This window comes from Pelodiscus sinensis, chromosome 23, assembly GCF_052426305.1.
Source record: "Pelodiscus sinensis isolate ZL-2025 chromosome 23, ASM5242630v1, whole genome shotgun sequence".
In the NCBI taxonomy this organism is placed as follows: domain Eukaryota; kingdom Metazoa; phylum Chordata; order Testudines; family Trionychidae; genus Pelodiscus; species Pelodiscus sinensis.
In genome coordinates this window covers 17,221,764-17,241,735 of record NC_143074.1, presented here as the reverse complement: position 1 = coordinate 17,241,735, position 19,972 = coordinate 17,221,764, and the positions used below count along the sequence as shown (strand labels likewise).

The 19,972-nt window shown below is 42.5% G+C and overlaps 2 protein-coding genes across 7 annotated transcripts in view; one reads left to right on the top strand and one right to left on the bottom strand.

Annotated features, from left to right (window-relative positions):
• Positions 1 to 568: 568 nt before the first annotated feature.
• REXO4 (RNA exonuclease 4) lies at positions 569 to 13,888 on the top strand. Of its 3 annotated transcripts, none has more exons than XM_075905277.2 (10): positions 569 to 711; positions 1,209 to 1,471; positions 2,333 to 2,682; positions 4,231 to 4,383; positions 4,997 to 5,190; positions 5,988 to 6,076; positions 6,776 to 6,850; positions 8,005 to 8,079; positions 11,646 to 11,728; positions 13,481 to 13,888. In XM_075905277.2, the coding sequence occupies exons 2-10, from the start codon at positions 1,253 to 1,255 to the stop codon at positions 13,494 to 13,496; spliced, it is 1,254 nt and encodes a 417-aa protein (XP_075761392.2). In that variant the 5' UTR covers positions 569 to 711; positions 1,209 to 1,252; the 3' UTR covers positions 13,497 to 13,888. The 3 variants fall into 3 exon arrangements, with proteins under 3 accessions (XP_075761392.2, XP_089628998.1, XP_089628997.1); XM_089772871.1 differs by lacking the exon at positions 569 to 711 and adding an exon at positions 723 to 832; XM_089772872.1 differs by lacking the exon at positions 13,481 to 13,888 and having other exon boundaries at positions 11,646 to 11,895.
• STKLD1 (serine/threonine kinase like domain containing 1) overlaps positions 12,933 to 19,972 on the bottom strand; it is a 32,720-nt gene continuing 25,680 nt past the window's right edge. For 3 of the 4 annotated variants that reach the window (XM_075905268.2, XM_075905271.2, XM_025185010.3), the window contains exons 15-19: positions 19,496 to 19,624; positions 18,431 to 18,559; positions 17,127 to 17,267; positions 14,976 to 15,055; positions 12,933 to 13,294 (exon numbers count right to left, since the gene is read on the bottom strand). In XM_075905268.2, coding sequence (XP_075761383.2) covers positions 13,247 to 13,294; positions 14,976 to 15,055; positions 17,127 to 17,267; positions 18,431 to 18,559; positions 19,496 to 19,624 — 527 coding nt within the window. In that variant the 3' untranslated portion in view covers positions 12,933 to 13,246. The remainder of the gene's footprint in view (positions 13,295 to 14,975; positions 15,056 to 17,126; positions 17,268 to 18,430; positions 18,560 to 19,495; positions 19,625 to 19,972) is intronic. The other variant, XM_075905269.2, reaches the window with a different exon arrangement.

The window sequence follows — 19,972 nt, the reverse complement described above, 5'->3', positions numbered from 1 at the left end:
CCTATCCCAGTGCCCCCCACTGCAGTCCCACTATCCCAGTGCCCCCCCATGTGCCCCCCACTGCAGTCCCCCTATCCCAGTGCCCCCCGTGTACCCCCCCATCCCAGTGCCCCCCGTGTGCCCCCCCACTGAAGTCCCCCTATCCCAGTGCCCCCCGTGTACCCCCCACTGCAGTCCCCCTATCCCAGTGCCCCCCCCCCTGTACCCTCCCACTGCAGTCCCCCTATCCCAGTGCCCCCGTGTGCCCCCCCACTGCAGTCCCCCTATCCCAGTGCCCCCCATGTGCCCCCCACTGCAGTCCCCCTATCCCAGTGCCCCCGTGTGCCCCCCCCCCCCCCCACTGCAGTCCCCCTATCCCAGTGCCTCCCGTGTGCCCCCCCCCCCCGCAGTCCCCCATCCCAGTGCCCCCCGCTCCAGTCCCCAACCATGGTGCACTCCTCATAGCCGTCCCCACAGTGCCATGGCCAATTCCCAACCCCGGTGCCCCCCAGCAGCGATCCCCACAGGCCCCACGTCCCCGGCGCGCTCCTGCCCCGCCTCCAGGTCCCCAGCGGCCCCCGTGTCCCACTTCCGGCGCGGTGCGTGTTCCCCGCCGGCGGCCGTTTCCAGCGGCTTCCGGGCGGCGCTGGGACGCGGAGGGGCCGCTGGCGCACGTGCGCCGGCTTCCGGGGCTGAAGCCCGAGCGGACCCCCGCGCTGGCAGGCGGCTCTTGTGCGTGTGTGTGGAGGGGGAGGGGGTGTGGGGACGTGGCACGTGCGGGGATGAGGTGCAGGCTGAGGCTGGCGCTCCAGGGGGGCGCTGACAGCCGGGGCTCTGTGGATGGGTTGGCAAGGTGCAGAGGGGTTGGCAATTCTTGGCTGTGCGGGGTGGGGAAGGAGGGGGTCTGAAGGCTTCTCTGGATAGCAACCACGGGGAAGTGATCACAGGCAAACCTGCCTAACATCCAGCGTATAGAGGGCCCGGCTATCGCGGTTTTTCTGTCTCGATGAAAGCAAAGCAAACTCTTGCTGAGTGTTTCTGTAAATGCTTTAATAAACCCTCACTTTTTGCAGACTACGTGCAAAACCTATTTTATATCTCTTCTGTGGATAGCCAGAAACTGTCTGCATCCACGCATATTTCACCACCACCTTTCGTGAGCATTAGTCTCATGTGGCAAACAATTAAAACATCTTGTAACGCCTATGATTTATGCATCTTCTTTACAGAAATGGTTGTTGCTTTGGAAGTGTGACTGATTTCCAATGACAGAATGACTAAAATAAAGATCAAAGAGTCAAAAGCTTCAACAAGCATTCCTACAGCTAACCCTGAGAATCTAAAAAAGCAGCACAGAAAGAAGAAGAGAAAAATATTATGGAAAAACAAAGTCAAGCATGTGGGAAAGAAAAAAGAGGACACCAAAGCTATGAGAGTACTGCCCCCCAAAGCTCCTCAGGAGTTCTCCTCTAACTGGAAGACCTTGCAAGAGGTAAGTGGTATGACATCCAAGAGTTTTGTACCCTGCCCCAGTGGAGTAACCCACAAACAGTTAAATTCTAGAGAAAATTTGCAAGTAGGAATGAATGGGATCCGCATAGGTTTTAAGTTTAGTAAGGTGGGGTCTTTCTTTTGAATTGCAGATGTACGGTATATAAAACATGTATATAAAAGCTGTATATAAAAACATGACTTGTTGAGGGAATGTTTGGCTAAGAGGTTATGGTATATTTTATGCAAATAAAGTTTGCTGTAAACTCTTGAAACAAAAAACATGGAATTAGAAGTGGAAGTAAGTATCTGAAATACCTTGGTCCATGGGGAACAATCTCTTTCCATATGTCCTGATTCAAGAATTATGAAGAGCATGGTTATCAATATTAAACTTTTGTGGGCATGATTTGGGAAGTGTGTAAGGAGACAAGATTAAATTCAAAATCTACTGAAAACTGCAGTTTTCATTGTACAAGAAAAACTTACTGAGTTCTCTATAGGTGTCCACATCACTAAATTGTAAGCAGTTACTTGCATCTTTTTCAGTAATAGCAGAGAGATCAGTGATGTAATGGACCATGGAGAATGAACTATTCTTTCACCCCTTTGAAATGATGGGGCTTAGTATGGGGGAATCTTGGTATTGCTGTTGCCTAAATTTGTACTTGTAAGTACATGTAGAACTTCCAACTCCAGGGTTGGAAATGCATGAAAACTGAGTACTAAATTCACAAGAAAGAATGTAAATGCAGAGTGAGTGTGTGAGTGAGTGTGTGTGTGTGTAAGTGTAAGGGCGGAGGGTTGATCTCAAAGTTTAATGCTACAGTAAACTGTGTGGGGTTTCTTTGGGACATACCAGCTGCTGAAGCAAAAGGCCACCAGCTTCGATAAGTCCCTTCCTGTAACCCAGACATATTCCAAGAATCACACAAGCAAAAAGGAAAACGTCAAAGGAATTCCAGCAATAAGTGGAGGTGGGAAAATGGGAAAATTCAAATCTGTAAACAAGATGGACTGTGATCCTGCCCAAACTTCTGTTCCTTTGGCTACTCTGAAATCAGAGAGAACTGCAACTGACAAGAATTCAACTGAGGGCAAGGGAAACAGCAAGGAGCACAAGAAAAGAAAAAACAGTGATATCGAGAAGGAACAAGCTGACATAAAACATAAGAGGAGGAAATCTGAAGAGCACACGGAGAAACATTTAGAGTGAGTATTTCAAGCCTCATGTTTCCATTTGTAGGAAGCATAACTAATGTAATTGCAGTTGATTAACTTTAGACAGAGGATGATATGACAATGTGTCTCTTCTCAAAGGAGGAAGACCCTTTTTGTTCCTTATACCTCCACAGGCCTGCCAACAGAGGGTGGGCTGGGGCCAGGTGGCTAGGAGCCCCAGGGCCTGGCAATTCAAAAGGGCCCAGAACTCCTAGTCGCTGCCGATACTGCAGCAGCAGCCCGAGCCAGGCACCCTTTAAATCACCACTGGAGCCCCAGGTAGGCACTGAGGCTGCCTGGGGGAAACTAGCACCAGCCCTGTCCCTTCTGGTGATACGGAGCTGGGTTCCCCCTGTCTTGCCCAGGGGCCCAGCAAGGCTGTTGGCACCAATATACTTCCCCTTCAAATTTCACCTCTTCCCTGCAGCACAGGCTGTAAGCTATTGCAGCTAACTTTGTGGATTCAACATGGTTTCCCTCAGAGCAGAGGTTCCCAAATTCTGGGGCATGCCCCCCCCATGCTTGAAGGGAGGGGTACATTTGCAGCCCAGGCCAGCACCCAGGGAGCACTACTCAGCTCCACTTCTGCCACGCCCTCAGTTGTGGCCTCAGCCCCATAACCCCATCTGCATCCCTTCCCCCCAGAACTGCAGATGGAAAAGTGTGTGTGTGGGGGGGGGAGGGAGAGATACAAGGTAAAAAGTTTGGGAGCCACTGCCTTAGAAGATGTTAGGACCATTGTTTAATGGCCAGAAGTAGCAGCTGTTTGGCAATGCGTGATATTTTGCACTTTGCTTCCCAAGTGTCAGTGCTTTGCCTCAATAGCATTTCCTGTTTTATCCTCCTGGAGAACAAGAGACATGGGTTGAAAATGAAACTTTCATCTAATCTAAAAGGATGTTTCTCTTCCCTTCCCACCAGAAGAGAGCATTTACCGTAACCTTGTTTTGGAGGTGCCTTTTCCTACAAACATCCTAAGATATCGTAAATTAAAAAGCTTGGGGGAGGGGGGGATCCACAAGCCTTGGCCCTGGGGATGACTGAAAAGAAAAACTGCAGTCTTGAAAGAGCACCACTAAAATGCTGAAGAATAAAGTTCTAACTTCTGGGAGCAAAAGACTGGTGGAAGAGTACCTGGTGGCCAGCAGATTTAAACCTAGGAACTAAGGACTCACTGGTACCTAAAGGGGCAGAATGGACAGGGAAACAGATTGGGTGCGTGGCTGAACAGAAGTTCAGACACACAAACTTCTAATAACATGTACTCTGATGAACACAGTATAAGATTACTGTTAAAATGGTTCTACACTCTCCAGGCTGGCCATATAGGCTAGACTAACCCAAGTCCTCTAATATTTGAGTAGAACTACATGGTCTACAGCATCTGACTGCTGGACTAGTTGGCACTTATCTAGACTAATTAGTTGACTCCTTGCTTTTATAAACATCAGGCTTACCCAAACTATCAAAGATAAAACATCCTTTTAGATGCTACTTACTTTAACAACATTACAATAGAATTTTATCTTTGCCTGGCAGGGCTGATATCTGGTTTGATGATGTTGATCCAGACGATATTGAAGCAGCAATAGGACCTGAAGCAGCGAAAGTTGCTAGAAGAAAAATGGGAATTGAAGACAAACCACAGTTGTCTGTGGAACAGGTGCTGGTTAAAGAAAAGGCTTTTGCAGGGTAAGTTGTATGCCTAACGCAAAGTGTATATACAGCATATAGAGGTATTAAACATTTTCTCTCTTACAATTTGCAGCTGCTTTTGCAAAAAACCTTGCCAGCTGTCTACACTGGTCGCTTGAATTTCCAAAAGAACACTGACAATCTCATGTAAGAAATCAGTGCTTCTTGTGGAAATACTATGCTGCTCCCGTTTGGGCAAAAGTCCTTTTGCGCAAAAGGGCCAGTGTAGACAGCTCAGATTTGTTTTGCGCAAAAAAGCCCTGATGGCGAAAATGGCAATTGGGTCTTTTTTGCGCAAAAGCGCGTCTAGATTGGCACAGATGCTTTTCCGCAAAAAGTGCTTTTGCGGAAAAGCGTCCATGCCAATCTAGACTCTCTTTTCCGCAAATGCTTTTAATGGAAAACTTTTCCATTAAAAGCATTTGCAGAAAATCATGCCAGTCTAGACGTAGCCAGAGTGTAAAGTGATGTCTTCCTGAGTCTGCAAATAGACAAACTACTCTGAAATGTTAAGTGCCCCCATTTGTTTTAACCAGTAGCTAACTTGTACATCTAGAAGTTAAAAACATGATCACTGCAAAGGTTTTCTAATTCTGGTATCCTCTTTTAGGCTGACAAAAGCTGTAGCTATGGACTGTGAAATGGTGGGAGTGGGACCCCAGGGTGAAGACAGCATCTTGGCTCGTGTATCCATTGTGAACCAATTTGGAAAGTGCATTTATGACAAACATGTTAAGCCTACAGAAAAAGTGACTGATTACAGGACAGCTGTTAGTGGGATTCGGCCCAAGGACCTAAAGAAAGGTAAGTGAGCTTTCCTAGCACGTTTCTTGAGAGAACATGCGAGAGGGAAATCCAGTTGAGTATCATAGATACATCCCTGACTAAGGCCATGTCCCCACTTGCTGCACAGGAGATCAATCTTCTAGCATTCGATTTAGCGGGTCTAGTTAAGACTCACTAAATCAAATGCCGAGGGCGGCTCCAGTCAGTGCTGGAAGCCAACAGAAGTGTTTGATTCCAGTGGCCTCCCAGTGTGAAGACGGCACCAAGCTCATCTTAAGGAAACCTGACTCAAGCTACATATTTTACGTAGCTGAAGTTGCATGTCTTAACCCAAACTTCCAGATCTAGTGTAGACCTGGCTCTGAGTTACTGCCAATCTGTTTTGGGTCCTGTTTGTTTTTTTGTAGGAAATAAAATTAATCTCAGAATACCCTAAAATATCTAAATTAAAGGGAACTCTACAACAGATCAAGAATCAAAATACAATCTGTGGAGGCATTCGCTTACTTGCAGCGTGATTATTATTTCCCCAGTAGAGTGTAACTTCTGTAGCCATTACCTAAAAAAATGCAAGGGTAGTCTTAGAATAGAAGTCTGTTCCTTGATTGACTGTTGTTTTTGTGTGCACATGTGCCTCTTCTGCCATCTTCATGGCTGTAATTATGTGCAAGCTGGGTACTGAACAATAGTTCTGAATTCCTCCAGTACCTTGGGTCCCAAGGAAGAGACTAGCACATAATACTCAACTTCCCAAAGCTGAGTGTCATAACTTGTGCTTTGTTTTGTCTCTTACTGAAAATGTTTTTCATTTTTAGGAGAGGAGTTTAAAAGTGTCCAGAAGGAGGTAGCTGATATCCTGAAAGGAAGGATTTTAGTTGGGCATGCTGTCCACAATGACTTAAAGGTACGTGGTTAGATATTTAGTGCTATGAAGCCCCCTGTCTTCAGTGACTGACTTGTCACCCCAGAAAGCCTGATGCTACAGCAAACTAAAACTCTGCCACTCTCTATAACTACAGGTTCAGGTTGCAGCTGCGGCTGTTCAGTCTTCTGTCATTCCAGAGTAGGATAGTTCAGCTTCATTCAGTTATAGTGACTGAGTTTTTCAGTTGAAACTTTAGGACCTGCTGTTTTTATCTGCTCTTTATGGACATGAGAGCTCTCATGACACATTTCATGTCATTTTAACATTTCCTTTTGGTTTAGGAATTAGCAGGTTGACTGAGGTTTTTTTTTTTTTTTGTATATTCAGGGAAGGGCAAAGCACAGTCTGTGAAGTTCTACAGTGAGGCCCATGGCATCATTAATATAGAGACTCACAGCCACTTGCATCAAACTGGAGTATCTGTACTGTAGCATACAAGCTCCAGTGGCAGCACCACCCTATTAAAGATGGTTCAGCCCCCACTAAGCTACATTGTGCAAACTGGTTGGGGCTCTCACCCTTGGATACTGAGGATGTCCAAACACTGGCAATCTTACTTGTTCATGTTGCGACTGTCCTTTAAATCAATGGAAGAAGGAGGGTTGGGAGTGGTACACTCAGCTGTATAAAGTATCCTGCTACTGCTTTATTTTATAGTGGAAATATTTTTTCTTTCAGATCCTGTTTCTTGATCATCCTAAAAAGAAAATTAGGGATACACAAAGATACAAACCTTTCAGAAAGGAAGTCAAAGTAAGAAACTTGCAGTGCAAGGCAAAAGATTTATGATTTTCACTTGCATGTTCCATCTCTAGTCTGCCACTTGACTCTTTGTATAAGTTTGGGCGAGCCTTGTTACCTCTCTGCTTTTCCTGGCTTTATATAAAATGAGGGTATCTGATACGCTATCATTTATGATGGTTAGCTAGTTTAATGTATTTAGACACAGGCTTGGAAGGATTCAATTTTTTCAGTAAATTGTGGTAAACTTCGATTAAATTGTACTCATTCAAACTGAAAAAATATTTCTATAACTGAAATTACAGATGAACTAAGGAAGAAAAATGCTGTTTAAGAACTTCAGAGTTTGATTTAAGAATAACGACTGTATATTTTAACATGTGATGTTGACAATTAGTGTTTTAATGGTTATAAAGTTTTAACTTTTTTTGAATCTCAACATCTCTGGTCATTAAATAATTACCTGATCCCCAATAATGTCCTGCAACTGTGAAATCTGTACAATTTTTAAAAGCTTAAAATAAAAGTTGCTTTTTATTGTTAATTTTTTTTAAATCAATCATACCTGTGCACAAAAAGCTCAATGGTTTTTCCTGGAATTCAAAACAGAAGAGTCTTCCTATCATCTTTCTGGGAAGTAAAATAGGATGCTATGGTTCTGTATATAGAAAACGGTGTGATCATCTATTTTGTGATATTGTTAATAGGAAAAAAGGTGCCGCCTTGTTTTGAAATTTAAAATGACTTGTCACTTAAAAGGCAAACCCTTGGATCTTGCTTGACAGATATTTCCAGGTGCCTTTTATATTACTTATCAAGCTGTTCCTTTCTCCCTATCACCAAAAGTTTTAAAAAGCCATAATTGATTATAGTCGTCTCTGGTGCTGTAAGTGATATCGTTGTGTATGTTGTTGTTATAATGCTGAAGTGATTTACAAAAGCGGAGGTTAGAGTAGATCCCTCAGTAATCTGACAAATGGCATCTGTCTCACCAGTTCATCTATAGACACTAGGGACACCCTCTGGTTTAATGGATATATTCCGTCCAAATTCATTTGTTTAAATTACTGCAGGATTTAGCTTGAGTAATTGTGTCCTTCATGCAATGGAGGAGATATTTAATTTCATTGTTGACATAACTATGTGATTCTTGTTTTTGCCTCTAGAGTGGACGTCCATCTCTGAAACTGCTTTGTGAGAAACTGCTGAATGTGAAAGTGCAGACATCGGAGCACTGTTCAGTACGTAAACCTCTGGGGAAAATGGATTTATGGGTGGATCAACAGTGCATTGGGCTTTAGGCACTCAGACCCTACTAGAAGTATAACTTCATTGTTGTCTCTGTGCTCATGAGATTTAGAACAGTTACTTCATAGAATACTAGGACTGAAAGGGACCACGAAAGGTCATCGAGTCCAGTCCCCTGCCCTCATGGCAGGACCAAATACTGTCTAGACCATCCCTGATAGACATTTATGTAACCTACTCTTAAATATCTCCAGAGATGGGAATTCCACAACCTCCCTGGGCAACTTATTCCAGTGTATGACTACGCTGACAGTTAGGAACTTTTTCCTAATGTCCAACCTAACCCTCCCTTGCTGCAGTTTAAGCCCATTGCTTCTTGTTCTGTCCCCAGAGGCCAAGATGAACAAGTTTTCTCCCTCCTCCTTATGACACCCTTTTAGATATCTGAAAACTGCTATCATATCCCCCCTCAATCTTCTCTTTTCTAAACTAAACAACCCAAGTCTTTCAGCCTTCCTTCATAGGTTATGTTCTCTAGACCTTTAATCATTCTTGTTGCTCTTCTCTGGACCCTCTCCAATTTCTCCACATCTTTCTTGAAATGAGGTGCCCAGAACTGGACACAATATTGCAACTGAGGCCTAACTAGTGCAAAGTAGAGCGGAAGAATGACTTCTCGTGTCTTCCTCACAACACACCTGTTAATGCATCCCAGAATCATGTTTGCTTTTTTTGCAACAGCATCACATTGCTGACTTGTATTCAGCTTGTGGTCCACTATAACCCCTAGATCCTTTCTGCCGTACTCCTTCCTAGACAGTCGCTTCCCATTCTGTATGTGTGAAACATTGTTCCTTCCTAAGTGGAGCACTTTGCATTTGTCTTTATTAAACTTCATCCTGTTTATCTCAGACTATTTCTCCAATTTGTCCAGATCATTTTGAATTATGACCCTATTCTCCAGAGCAGTCGCAACCCCTCCCAGCTTGGTATCATCTGCAAACTTATTAAGCATACTTTCTATGCCACTATCTAAATCGTTGATGAAGACATTGAACAGAGCTGGTCCCAAAACAGACACCTGCAGAACCCCACTTGTTATACCTTTCCAGCAGGATTGTGAGCCATTAACAACTACTCTCTGAGTATGGTTATCCAGCCAGTTATGCACCAACCTTATAGTAGCTCCATCTAATTTATATTTGCCTAGTTTATTGATAAGAATATCATGCGAGACCGTATCAAACTCCTTACTAAAGTCTAGGTATATCATATCCACCACTTCTCCATTATCGTATCAAAGAAAGCTATCAGATTGGTTTGACGTGATTTGTTCTTTATAAATCCATGCTGGCTGTTCCCTATCACCTTGCCACCTTCCAAGTGTTTGCAGATGATTTCCTTAATTACTTGCTCTATTATCTTCCCTGGCATAGAAGTTAAACTAACGGGTCTGTAATTTCCTGGGTTGTTCTTATTTCCCATTTTATAAATGGGCACTATATTGGCTCTTTTCCATTCTTCTGGGATCTCTCTTGTCTCCCATGATTTTCCAAAGATGATAGCTAGAGGCTCAGATACCTCCTCTATCAGCTCCTTGAGTATTCTAGGATGCATTTCATCAGGCCCTGGTGACTTGCAGACATTTAATTTTTCTAGGTGATTTTTAACTTGATCTTTTTTTATTTTATCTTCTAAACCTACCCCCTTCCCACTAGCATTCACTATGTTAGGCATTCCTTCAGACTTCTCGGTGAAGACCGAAACAAAGTAGTGATTAAGCATCTCTGCCATTTCCAAGTTTCCTGTTACTGTTTCTCCCTCTTTACTGACCAGTGGGCTTACTCTGTCCTTGGTCTTCCTCTTGCTTCTACTGTATTTATAAAAGGTCTTCTTGTTTCCCTTTATTCCTGAAGCTAGTTTGAGCTCATTTTGTGCCTTTGCCTTTCTAATCTTGCCCTTGCATTCCTGTGTTGTTTGCCTATATTCATCCTTTGTAATTTGTCCTACTTTCCATTTTTTATGACCCCTTTTTTATTTTTAGATCATGCAAGATCTCGTGGTTAAGCCAAGGCAGTCTTTTCCCATATTTTCTATCTTTCCGACACAACGGAATAGCTTGCTTTTGGGTCCTTAATAATGTCCCTTTGAAAAACTGAGAACTCGCCTCAGTTGTTTTCCCCTCAGTCTTGATTCCCATGGGACCTTACCTATCAGCTCTCTGAGCATACCAAAATCCGCCTTCCTGAAATACATTGTCTCTATTTTGCTTTTCTCCTTTCTACCCTTCCTTAGAATTGTGAACTCTATGATTTCATGATCACTTTCCCCCAAGATGCCTTCCACTTTCAAAATCTCAACCAGTTCCTCCCTATTTGTTAGGATCAAGTCTAGAACAGCTTTCCCCCGGTAGTTTTTTTCAACCTTCTGAAATAAAAAGTTGTCTCCAATGCAGTCCAAGAACTTATTGGATAGTCTGTGCCCCGCTGTGTTATTTTCCTAACATATCTGGATAGTAGAAGTCCCCCATCACCACCAAATCTTGGGCTTTAGATGATATTGTTAGTTTAAAAAAAAGCCTCATCCACTTCTTCCACCTGGGTAGGTGGCCTGTAGTAGACTCCTAGCATGACATCACCCTTGTTTTAAACCCCTTTTAGCCTAACCCAGAGACTCAACACTTCCCTCTCCACCTCACTCCAAGGCTGTGTCTACATTGGCACCCTTTTCCGGAAAAGGGATGCTAATGAGACACTTCGGAATTACAAATGCCGTGGGGGATTTAAATATCCCCCGCGGCATTTGCATGAACGTGGCTGCCGCTTTTTTCCGACTCTGGGTTTTGCCGGAGAAAAGCGCCAGTCTAGATGGGATCTTGCGGAAAATAAACCCTTTTCCAGAAGATCCCTTATTCCTGATTTTAAGTAGGAATAAGGGATCTTCTGGAAAAGGGTTTATTTTCCGCAAGATCCCATCTAGACTGGCGCTTTTCTCCGGCAAAACCCCGAGTCGGAAAAAAGCGGCAGCCACGTTCATGCAAATGCCGCGGGGGATATTTAAATCCCCCGCGGCATTTGTAATTCCGAAGTGTCTCATTAGCATCCCTTTTCCGGAAAAGGGTGCCAATGAAGACACAGCCCAAGTGTGTTCATTTTTAATATAAGGCAACACCTCCTCCCTTTTTTCCCTGTCTGTTCTTCCTGATCAAGCTGTACCTTTCCATACAAATATTCCAATAGTGTATTATCCCACCAAGATTCTGTGATGCCAACAATGTCATCATTGTACTCATTTATTAGCACTTCCAGTTCTTCCTGCTTATTACCCATACTTCTCACATTTGTATATAGGTTTATTTTCATGGACATTAATCCCCTTTATAAACTATATGGAAATTACCCATCACCCTATATTAAGTGTTCTCTTACATGAATCATTTCAGTATCAAGTGAAATGTAAAAGGTTTACTTTTATTTGGGCAGATTAGAGGATGACTGTAACAATTATCCTACAGCAACTTTTCTTTTTTTAACCTGCTGCTTGTTTCATTGTCTTCCAGATTCAGGATGCACAGGCAGCTATGAGACTATACACACTAGTGAAAAAGCAGTGGGAAGCAAATATCAATGCGAAATCTAAACGGTAGAAAAATAAATTCTAAAACTTTAATGATTTTATCCTGTCATTTTCTGCTGTGCAGCATTTACTAAATTCAGATGGTTACCAGATTCCTATGAAGTTGTAGGATGGCTTTCTTTTCTTTCCAATTGTATTCTCCTTGAATCAGTCAGAGGACAAAAAAAATCAAACTAACTACATGTACTTTAAAAGAAGTCACTTCATATCTTGCTCGTGAATGTTTATGGAAGGGGATGCTGCACAAATAGTCCCTTGCTCTAGAAGGCAAGAGTCTTAGCAGTCTAACAATTTCTAGCCTGTGGAAAGATGACTGTTGTGGTTAATATTCTGTACACTGCTCCCTTTTTTCTGCCAGTACAGTGTATCACTATTTTATCATCTCTTCTCACTTGGTCTTGTGTTTGCACATTTCTCTGTGGGTCCTGCTTCCATCTCTTCTCCTGTTTGTGGTGTTGCACCTAATTTTTCAGCCTGCTGAGCCCTGTCACGTACCATGAAAGGGGTTGATGCCCCAGGTGAAAGACTATGTTGCTTTGAACTTTCGCAAGAGGAAATAATCTAACTATGTATTTAGAGGTATAACAAGAAATAATATTGGGCTCCAAGTATCTTTGATGTTAAATGTCCTAATTCTAAAAGATGTAACAACAAAAACTAGTAGTGTCCCCACAACTGGAAAATGACCAACAAAAAAATACTGAAAGTGCATGAAGCCTATTGCACTGTTCCTGCAGTTATTCAGATGCTAGTTGAATGATCCCATTTGACAGGTGAGCAGCTGTAGCACAGGATATTGCCCAGAGCAGCATGAGATTTTATGAATTTGTAAAAGAAGAGTATTGCAAGGGAAGGACTGGGACACCTCTACTAAGTTGAGAGAGAATATTATTTTTTATATATATATATATATATATATATAGCTAGCAACTACAACGGGAAGAAAGAGGTCAAAATTCTGTAAACTGAGAGTCTTGTAATAAGTTTAATTCGCACAAACTTGTGGAATATAGACATAATAAACTAATAGCTTTGAATACTCCATTATAGGGAATTGTCTATTCATGAACTGCTGAGTTAGAGCTAATCCAGAGAAGAAGCTGTTATTCGCTAAATGAATAACCCATGGTCCAAAAGCTCACTAAATAAATATATATATATATATATATATATATATATATAGAGAGAGAGAGAGAGAGAGAGAGAGAGAGAGAGAGAGAGCTCTCAATTTCAAGACTGTAGTCTATAGTATGATTTTTATTCATTTTAGAAAATGTTATATAGTACATGCGTTTTAAAAATCCACAAAGTAAGGCAAGTTCCCTGAATAACATTCTCTCAGTAGTCAGAGTGGTTTGCTGTAAAGAATACAATAATGGAATATGTTTGAGCAGATGAGGTCATATAATACAGGCAATATCTGCTGGAGAGAAAAATCTTTTTAAAATACTTCTGAAAGATTCAAACATTTCTACCTGAATCAGGCAACTTCAGGTCTTGTACATATATAGTCCAGTTTTGACTTTACTTCTGCAGTTTCAAAAGTGCTGAATCCACAAAGGTCATTATCTCCTGAGGAGAAATGTGAAAACCATCAAATACAAGTTTATCCTGTTTTTTTAACTTTACAATGTAAAGATACAATAAATAACTATAGGATAAAAATCTGTATTTAATGTAGATCCTTTTATAGGCATTCAGGCGCTATATTTCATTTGTATTTTAGGGTTTACAATCATTCTTATTTTATATTTTTAGCAAATGTGTGGCCTAATTCTGAAACCTATACTATCACCAGTAACTCCTTTGTACAACAATGGTGAGCAAAGATTGCAGGATTGGATCCTAAGACTATAAACATAATTGTCTAAAAATAAAAATGCTAAAAGGTAATGGGGACTGGAACACTGCTTCTCACAGCACCCAGTGGCCAGGAATGGTGATCCATAGCCAATGGAAGGTTCAAATGCCTGTACCTGTGAAGATGCAAGTAAATACAGTGATGGCCCACCGCCAAGAAATAACCCTAGCAAGCTAGATCTGGCCTATGGGTTATTTGCCCACTGCTGAGCTATCCTCTAAAAAGTCTTGATTGGAGGAAGAGAGAAAAAATGAGGGGGAAAGATCACTCTTGGGTTTTGTAATAAAAAAACTGTTTTTTTTTTAGTGGTGTTTCATGTGTGAATTTTTTTTTTTTAATGGGCAGGGTAAACTTAAGAATATTGTGGAAAGTAATAACTTTGCCCGATAGCCTAGGAGGCAAACATTCATGACTAACACAAGAATAAGGCTCAAGGGAGCTTTTCTGCATGTTTGATGACAACTACTCATTGTAAACCTCTTTAATATTATAAGTAGCTCTAGTGCTGAAAAAACAAAGTGGGAATTATTTTGCAATACAATTGAATTTAATATAAAATAATTCCCCACACAATTAAGTGGCTTGGATTTTTTAGGGTCATTTAATAGATCTACAAATCCCTTTCCACTTTGCAATACAGTTGTCTTGTCCCTATACACTTTACCCTGCATTTCTAGTATGAAAAATTAATACAAAAATATATACAGAGAATGCTAGATGAAGTGGAAATAATGTCAAACTAACATTTAATTGATTTAAAAGTATCTTCAGTATGAAGTTTGAAAAGCTATGCTCTGCCTGCATATTTTTTTGGTGCACTTAGAAATATTTTGAGTCTCCGTGCCTCCTGTACACCTTGCATGGAGTCCACACTAAGCTCTTATTTAAGTTCCTGCTCTGTCTTCTACATCAATTGTGACAGACTGCTGGCTAAGCCAGAGGTCTGCCGCTAAAGCCTGGCTGAAAAGGCCAATTACAGCCAGCTGAGCAAGCCCAGGCTTGAAGGGCTATTGGAAGCAGCTGTGGGCCTCATTACCCCCAGAGGGCTGTATAAGGCAGCCAGAGGGGAAGTGAAAGGGAGGAGCAAGGAATAAGGTTGTGGCTGAGTGTGCTCCTAAGCCAGAAGGCAAGGCTGGTTGAGTTAGCTGCTAGAAAACCCAAAAAGCTCTGTAAATAGAAGGTGGTATGAAATTGGCACTGGCAATAAAAGGCATGGGTGACTGGACCAGAAGGGGTCTCCGGTTGGCTTCTGACCCAAGAAGGGGTCCCAAGGCGAGGACCTTGCCAGACAATCTAGGTGGTTCATATTTTTGCAGTCCATAGGCAAGAAATAAAGCCATTTGTACATGGTGACTGAGTGTGCTCTTTGTTACTGCAGTGACTTCCACCTACCATACTAGATGTAAACTTGACTTTCATTTCAGTCAGCAGCTCCTTCATATTCTGGGAGATCATCTCTAGCACTATGTCATCTGTAAGGAAAAGGAACAAGGATCTCTCTGTTACTGTAATAAACAATGTTTGTATCAATATTTCACCTTCCCTAGCTCTCACCTGACAATGGCCAAAGGGACTAGGAAGAGAAGGCCCTTCTATTAGGAATCAAGAATATCATAAAGAAGTCTGAAACAAACATAGGGTTTATTGTAATCCAGGTGTATGATTACTGCTAAGAAAAAAGTGGGATACGGTTAGATGGAAATTAAAGTAAATCAAGTAAGGGACACCTGAAAAATTCCTTTTAGCATCTTTAAGATGCCAATAAACATCCATGTTAACATAATTGATATGGAAACCCAGGAACTGAGAGGCCTGGAGCTCTGTCTCTGTATTAGAGATGTAAGCAAATAGTTGACTACTCAACTACCCAAGAAACATAAGCTTATGAGGTAGTTAAGCGAAGTATTCAATTATTTGCTTCACCTCCCCCCTCCCATGCCCCACTTCTGCCTCTGTATGAGAGATGGCTGGGGAGGTACAAGAGCTGTTCCCCCAAGAACATCTCATTAGTAGCCTGTGTCTACAGGGGTCCTAGCAGGGAGCTGGGTCTCCCCATGGACAGGGACTGCTGCCAGAGCAGCTCCTGCCTGCAGGCAGCCCAGGCTGCTGGACCCAGTGCAAGCCAGGACCAAGAGTCCTGGCTCACTGCAGGTTCCAGACTGGCACAAGCCGGGACTGGCTCCAGGAGCCACAGCAGTCCAGAGCCGGCATGAGCCAGGACTGCTTAGTCCCAGCTCCAGGAGCTCCCCCTACTGTGGCTCTGCACAGCGGGTTTTATCGACTAATCATGTAGTTGATACAAATATCAATATCACCAGTGTTTCTCAACTTTATAATAAAGTACCCCTTTAAAAAAAATTACAAGTACCCCCAATACCTATAGTTTTCAGAGACAGACAATTTTTCTACCATGTCAACACATATTTGTTAAGTTGTTTAAATTGTAGCTGCATGGGCGATGAAATTTTTGGGTGTAAAAAGTACAAAAATAAAGCGCTGTAAAACTTAAAACAAAAATTCAATTCTCTCCAAATTTTAGTTGTATTGACGTACCCCCCCAGACTTCTCTTGAGTACCGCTAAGAATACTCGTACCACTGGTTGAGAAACACTGAACTACACAATTAGCCAGATAACCACTCTTTAACATCCTTACTCTGTATATTAATTACTTGTAATGCAGCAGAGTCACAAGCTACAGCAATGATTGGGACCTCACTACAGTTAGTGCTGTTTAAACATACACGCTATGTCTACACTGCAAGGTTTTTGCGCAAAAACCCGTGGAATGTCCACACCTCAAATGTGCTTTTGCGCAAGAAAATCAAGAGTAAAACGACAGAACAGAGGGCTTTTTCCACTGTAGGTGAACCGCCTTTTACGAGGCATAACTCCCTTTTGCGCAAGAGTTTTTACGCAAAAAGGCAAGTGTGGACGCTCCAGATATTTTCTTGTGCAAGAAACCCCTATGGGAAAAAGCACAGGTGGTTTTGCAGTGTGGATGCTCTCTTGGACAAAAGCACATCACTTTTGCAATGTGCTTTGAGGTGTGGACGTGCTCTTGCACAAGAAGTTTTTGTGCAAAAACTCTTGTGCAAAAGGCTTCTTGCGCAAGAAGCACGTAGTGTAGAAAGTGTCTCTGCCCTGAAAAACTATTTAATAATGTGCAGACACATTAAATGTAAGGATCAGCTATTATTAACTCTTGTGGGATAAAAATGAGTCCAGTGCATTGCTTCTGAAGCTGGTTGCACCTGAAATTTTATTTACACTTCCATGTCAAACAATCTGGGGAGAAGTAACCCCAGATGTGCAATTACTATCGTCTTGACATAGCTGCTAATCTGAATTTGAAAACATATTTCAGGTTTCATACTACAGAAGGTGAGCCATAGCAGTAGTGTCTTGCTGGGGACTGCAAGCAGTAATTCAATCACTGTGCTTATTGGCAGTGTAGAATAACTCTTGGTTGCTGTTGTGATTTTATATATAGTCGGGGGGGGGGGGGAGGACTGGCCCAAGGCAAGTAAGAACAAGACCTTACCATACTGAGCCATCTCATTAATCAGCATACAGATATTCTCCACCACTTCTGGATCATCAGCATGAAAGTGGTAGACGTCTTTGATCATGCTTATTCCACTGCCCTTTGTATCTGTTACTATAAATCTGAAAGCAGGCAACTCTGGAAGAGAGGAACACAAGTGCTACTAGGCAGTGGTGGATTAGCCATGGGGTCCATGCCCCAGGACCTAGCAAATGGGGTGGGGTAAGGTGCATCTGGAAAAAATCCACCACCCATGGCTGACACCCCAGAGCCTCAGCCAATAGGTGGGCAGGGCAGCAAAAGCCCCTGGGGCCTTATCCCACTCTGTATCAGCAGTGCTGGGTAGGGGAAAGCCCCACTCCTCAGCAGCCCCCATCCGCATCAAAAGCTGTGGGCAAGCCCCTCCCATTATCCCCAGTGGCTCCCAATTCCAGCAAAAGCCATGGGGTGGCAAAGCAAGCTATACTCTGACCCATCCCCAGCAGAAGTGCTGGGCAGGTGGGAGAAGCCTCAGTGCTCCAGCCCTAGTTCCCCACAGTAGTGTAGGAGGTGGCAAGGAAGCCCTATCATCCAGATCCCCACTATAATCTCAGGGCCATGGTGCAGGACCATAGCTTCTCTGGTCTTGGGGCTGTAGCGGGGAGGGAGGAGGAAAAGACATCAATAGTAGTTGCAGGGTTGGGGGTGGTGGGCAGTGGAATGGGGGCGGGCCCCAGGCAAAAGGGGCAGAAAGGGGGGCAGTGGGCAGGGCCACCAATGCAAAGGGAGGCAAGGCCCCCCACTAGCTCTGTCCAAGGCCCTAGGAAACCTGGACAATACACAGCTAACATACAAGTAACATTCGGAGAAAAACTAGAAAGTTCAGCCCTATGGTATCCATTTTTTCCCTTGCTTTGGATAACTATTCTGAAGCATCTTTAGACAATTGTGTAAGCAGCTGACAACACTTCTCTTTAATACTCTTTGTTCATTTTTCATTAACCACTCCTTGAGCTATATGCTTTTTACACATTAGAACCACCTCATCCCAAGGAAGTATTTTACACACACAGTTACAACGGGGTTCCCCTCCCTCTGCTGATCCACCAGTTCGGTCACATTCAAGCTTCTATTCATGGGTAGGAGGGGCTAATCCAGTTTTCTTTTAATGTTTTTCTCCTACAATTAGAAGGATAAGACTGATCTGGGAGGGCAGATGCCCCTCCCAACCTCACTGGGAATCTTTGGTCTAAAACTCCATACAGTGCTGTTGCTTCTGATGCCCGCTTGCCTTTGTTAAAAACACCTTTCTGAACTGTTACCAGAGATCCTTAAGAGACTTGCCAAAGCCAAGCAGGCGTTCTTCACCAACACTGGTCTTTCTGGGTTCATCCTGAGAGCATCCAGCAGAAGCAGAGTTGTTGGTTCATACTGATTTTCAGTTAAGCAGCCTGCAGAAATAGTCAGTGAAATATCCATTAGTGCTTTCAGATTCTGCCTCAGTCCTCTACACGGATTCCTTTACTATGCACCAAAACTAAAGAGTAAGCCCTATTGTACTATAATACAGACTGACAGAATGCTAGGGGCCAGGGACTCAGAGACAGTTATAAACCATCTAGATTTAGCTCCCAGTTCAATTCCTGGTCCAAGCCTCTTACTCCCCAGATCAGCAAGGACTAGGAATGCTGGAAAAGCAACATCCTCTACATGTAGGGGTTGGGGAGGAAAGATTCCAGTGGCTAGAAAGATGGTAGCCATACTAAGGAGACAATGTGTAAGTGCAGAAGATAACATGAAAATGCTGCAAGGTGGTTTTCATCTATAAAGTGATTCCAAGGGAGCATTAGTACTGGACTCATATTGCAAAGATGTTCCTTTTAATCTGCATGCATAGTGATACAGAGATGATGCTTTTATTTTTAACTTGTGTTCTTCCTAACATTCCTAACCAATGACATTCATGTTAAATACATTTTCTTGTAACACTGCACAGTACTAATATTGTACTAGGAAGTTTTATGTAGTAGGGACAGTAACAAAGCTGGGATTCTTTAGTTGTAAACAAAGACAACTAAAAGGTGACAATCTGTTCTATTTAGATTCTTAAACTGTGCTCAACACTGTAGTATCTGACAAGTATTCAGTTAACCTAGCTAAGAGTTATTCATCTGAGGTTGTCAGAAACAACAGAACTAGGGGCTACTGGTTCAGTTAGGAGGGTAACTATGTTTCCAGCTAAAGTAAAACAAGTTGTATTGCATCTAGGTAACTTTTGGAGGATTCACTTCAACATTCATTTTAATTTCTGCTTAATTAACTACTGTATGTGATTGCGTCAGTCTAATCCCTTCCATGAGCAAGGCATAGCAAGCCTGAAAGCTCACCCTGAAGTATCAGAACCCAGAGGGCCGAGCAAGCTGACTCAACCACCTCTCCATTCTCATAGTGTTCTTGGAGGACGCCGCTGATAATCTGGACAGCATTTTTTAGTGTTGCTTGCCCGATATTACTTTCTGAATTAGAAAGAAAATCTAAATGTAAATATATCAAGCAGAGTTTGTTAATGCAAATATTTATACACTAAGCAGATTAAACTGCAAGCAAACATTTTACTGCATGATGGTATCACTGAAGTTATGTTTTCTGTAAAAAAAACATAGTTGATTAGTTAAATATTTGTGTTATTTCATCATGCTCTAGATTCCTTCCAGCATCTTGTCTTTACAATAATAAAATAATCTTTCATTATACTCCAGCTGCTTTCATCTGCAAAAGCTTTAAAAGCTTACTCTGACATGTAGGAATTGCTTCACACCCCCCTAAAATGCACCCATTTGTGGGTGGAACACAGCACTCAGGAA

What these genes read in the sequence shown, in the direction of transcription:
- REXO4 (XM_075905277.2), top strand. Translation starts at nt 1,253, where the DNA reads ATGACTAAAATAAAGATCAAAGAGTCAAAAGCTTCAACAAGCATTCCT. An exon ending in ACTGGAAGACCTTGCAAGAG is followed by an intron (nt 1,472 to 2,332) that starts GTAAGTGGTATG and finishes GGGACATACCAG; the next exon opens with CTGCTGAAGCAAAAGGCCAC. An exon ending in CTTTCAGAAAGGAAGTCAAA is followed by an intron (nt 6,851 to 8,004) that starts GTAAGAAACTTG and finishes TTTTGCCTCTAG; the next exon opens with AGTGGACGTCCATCTCTGAA.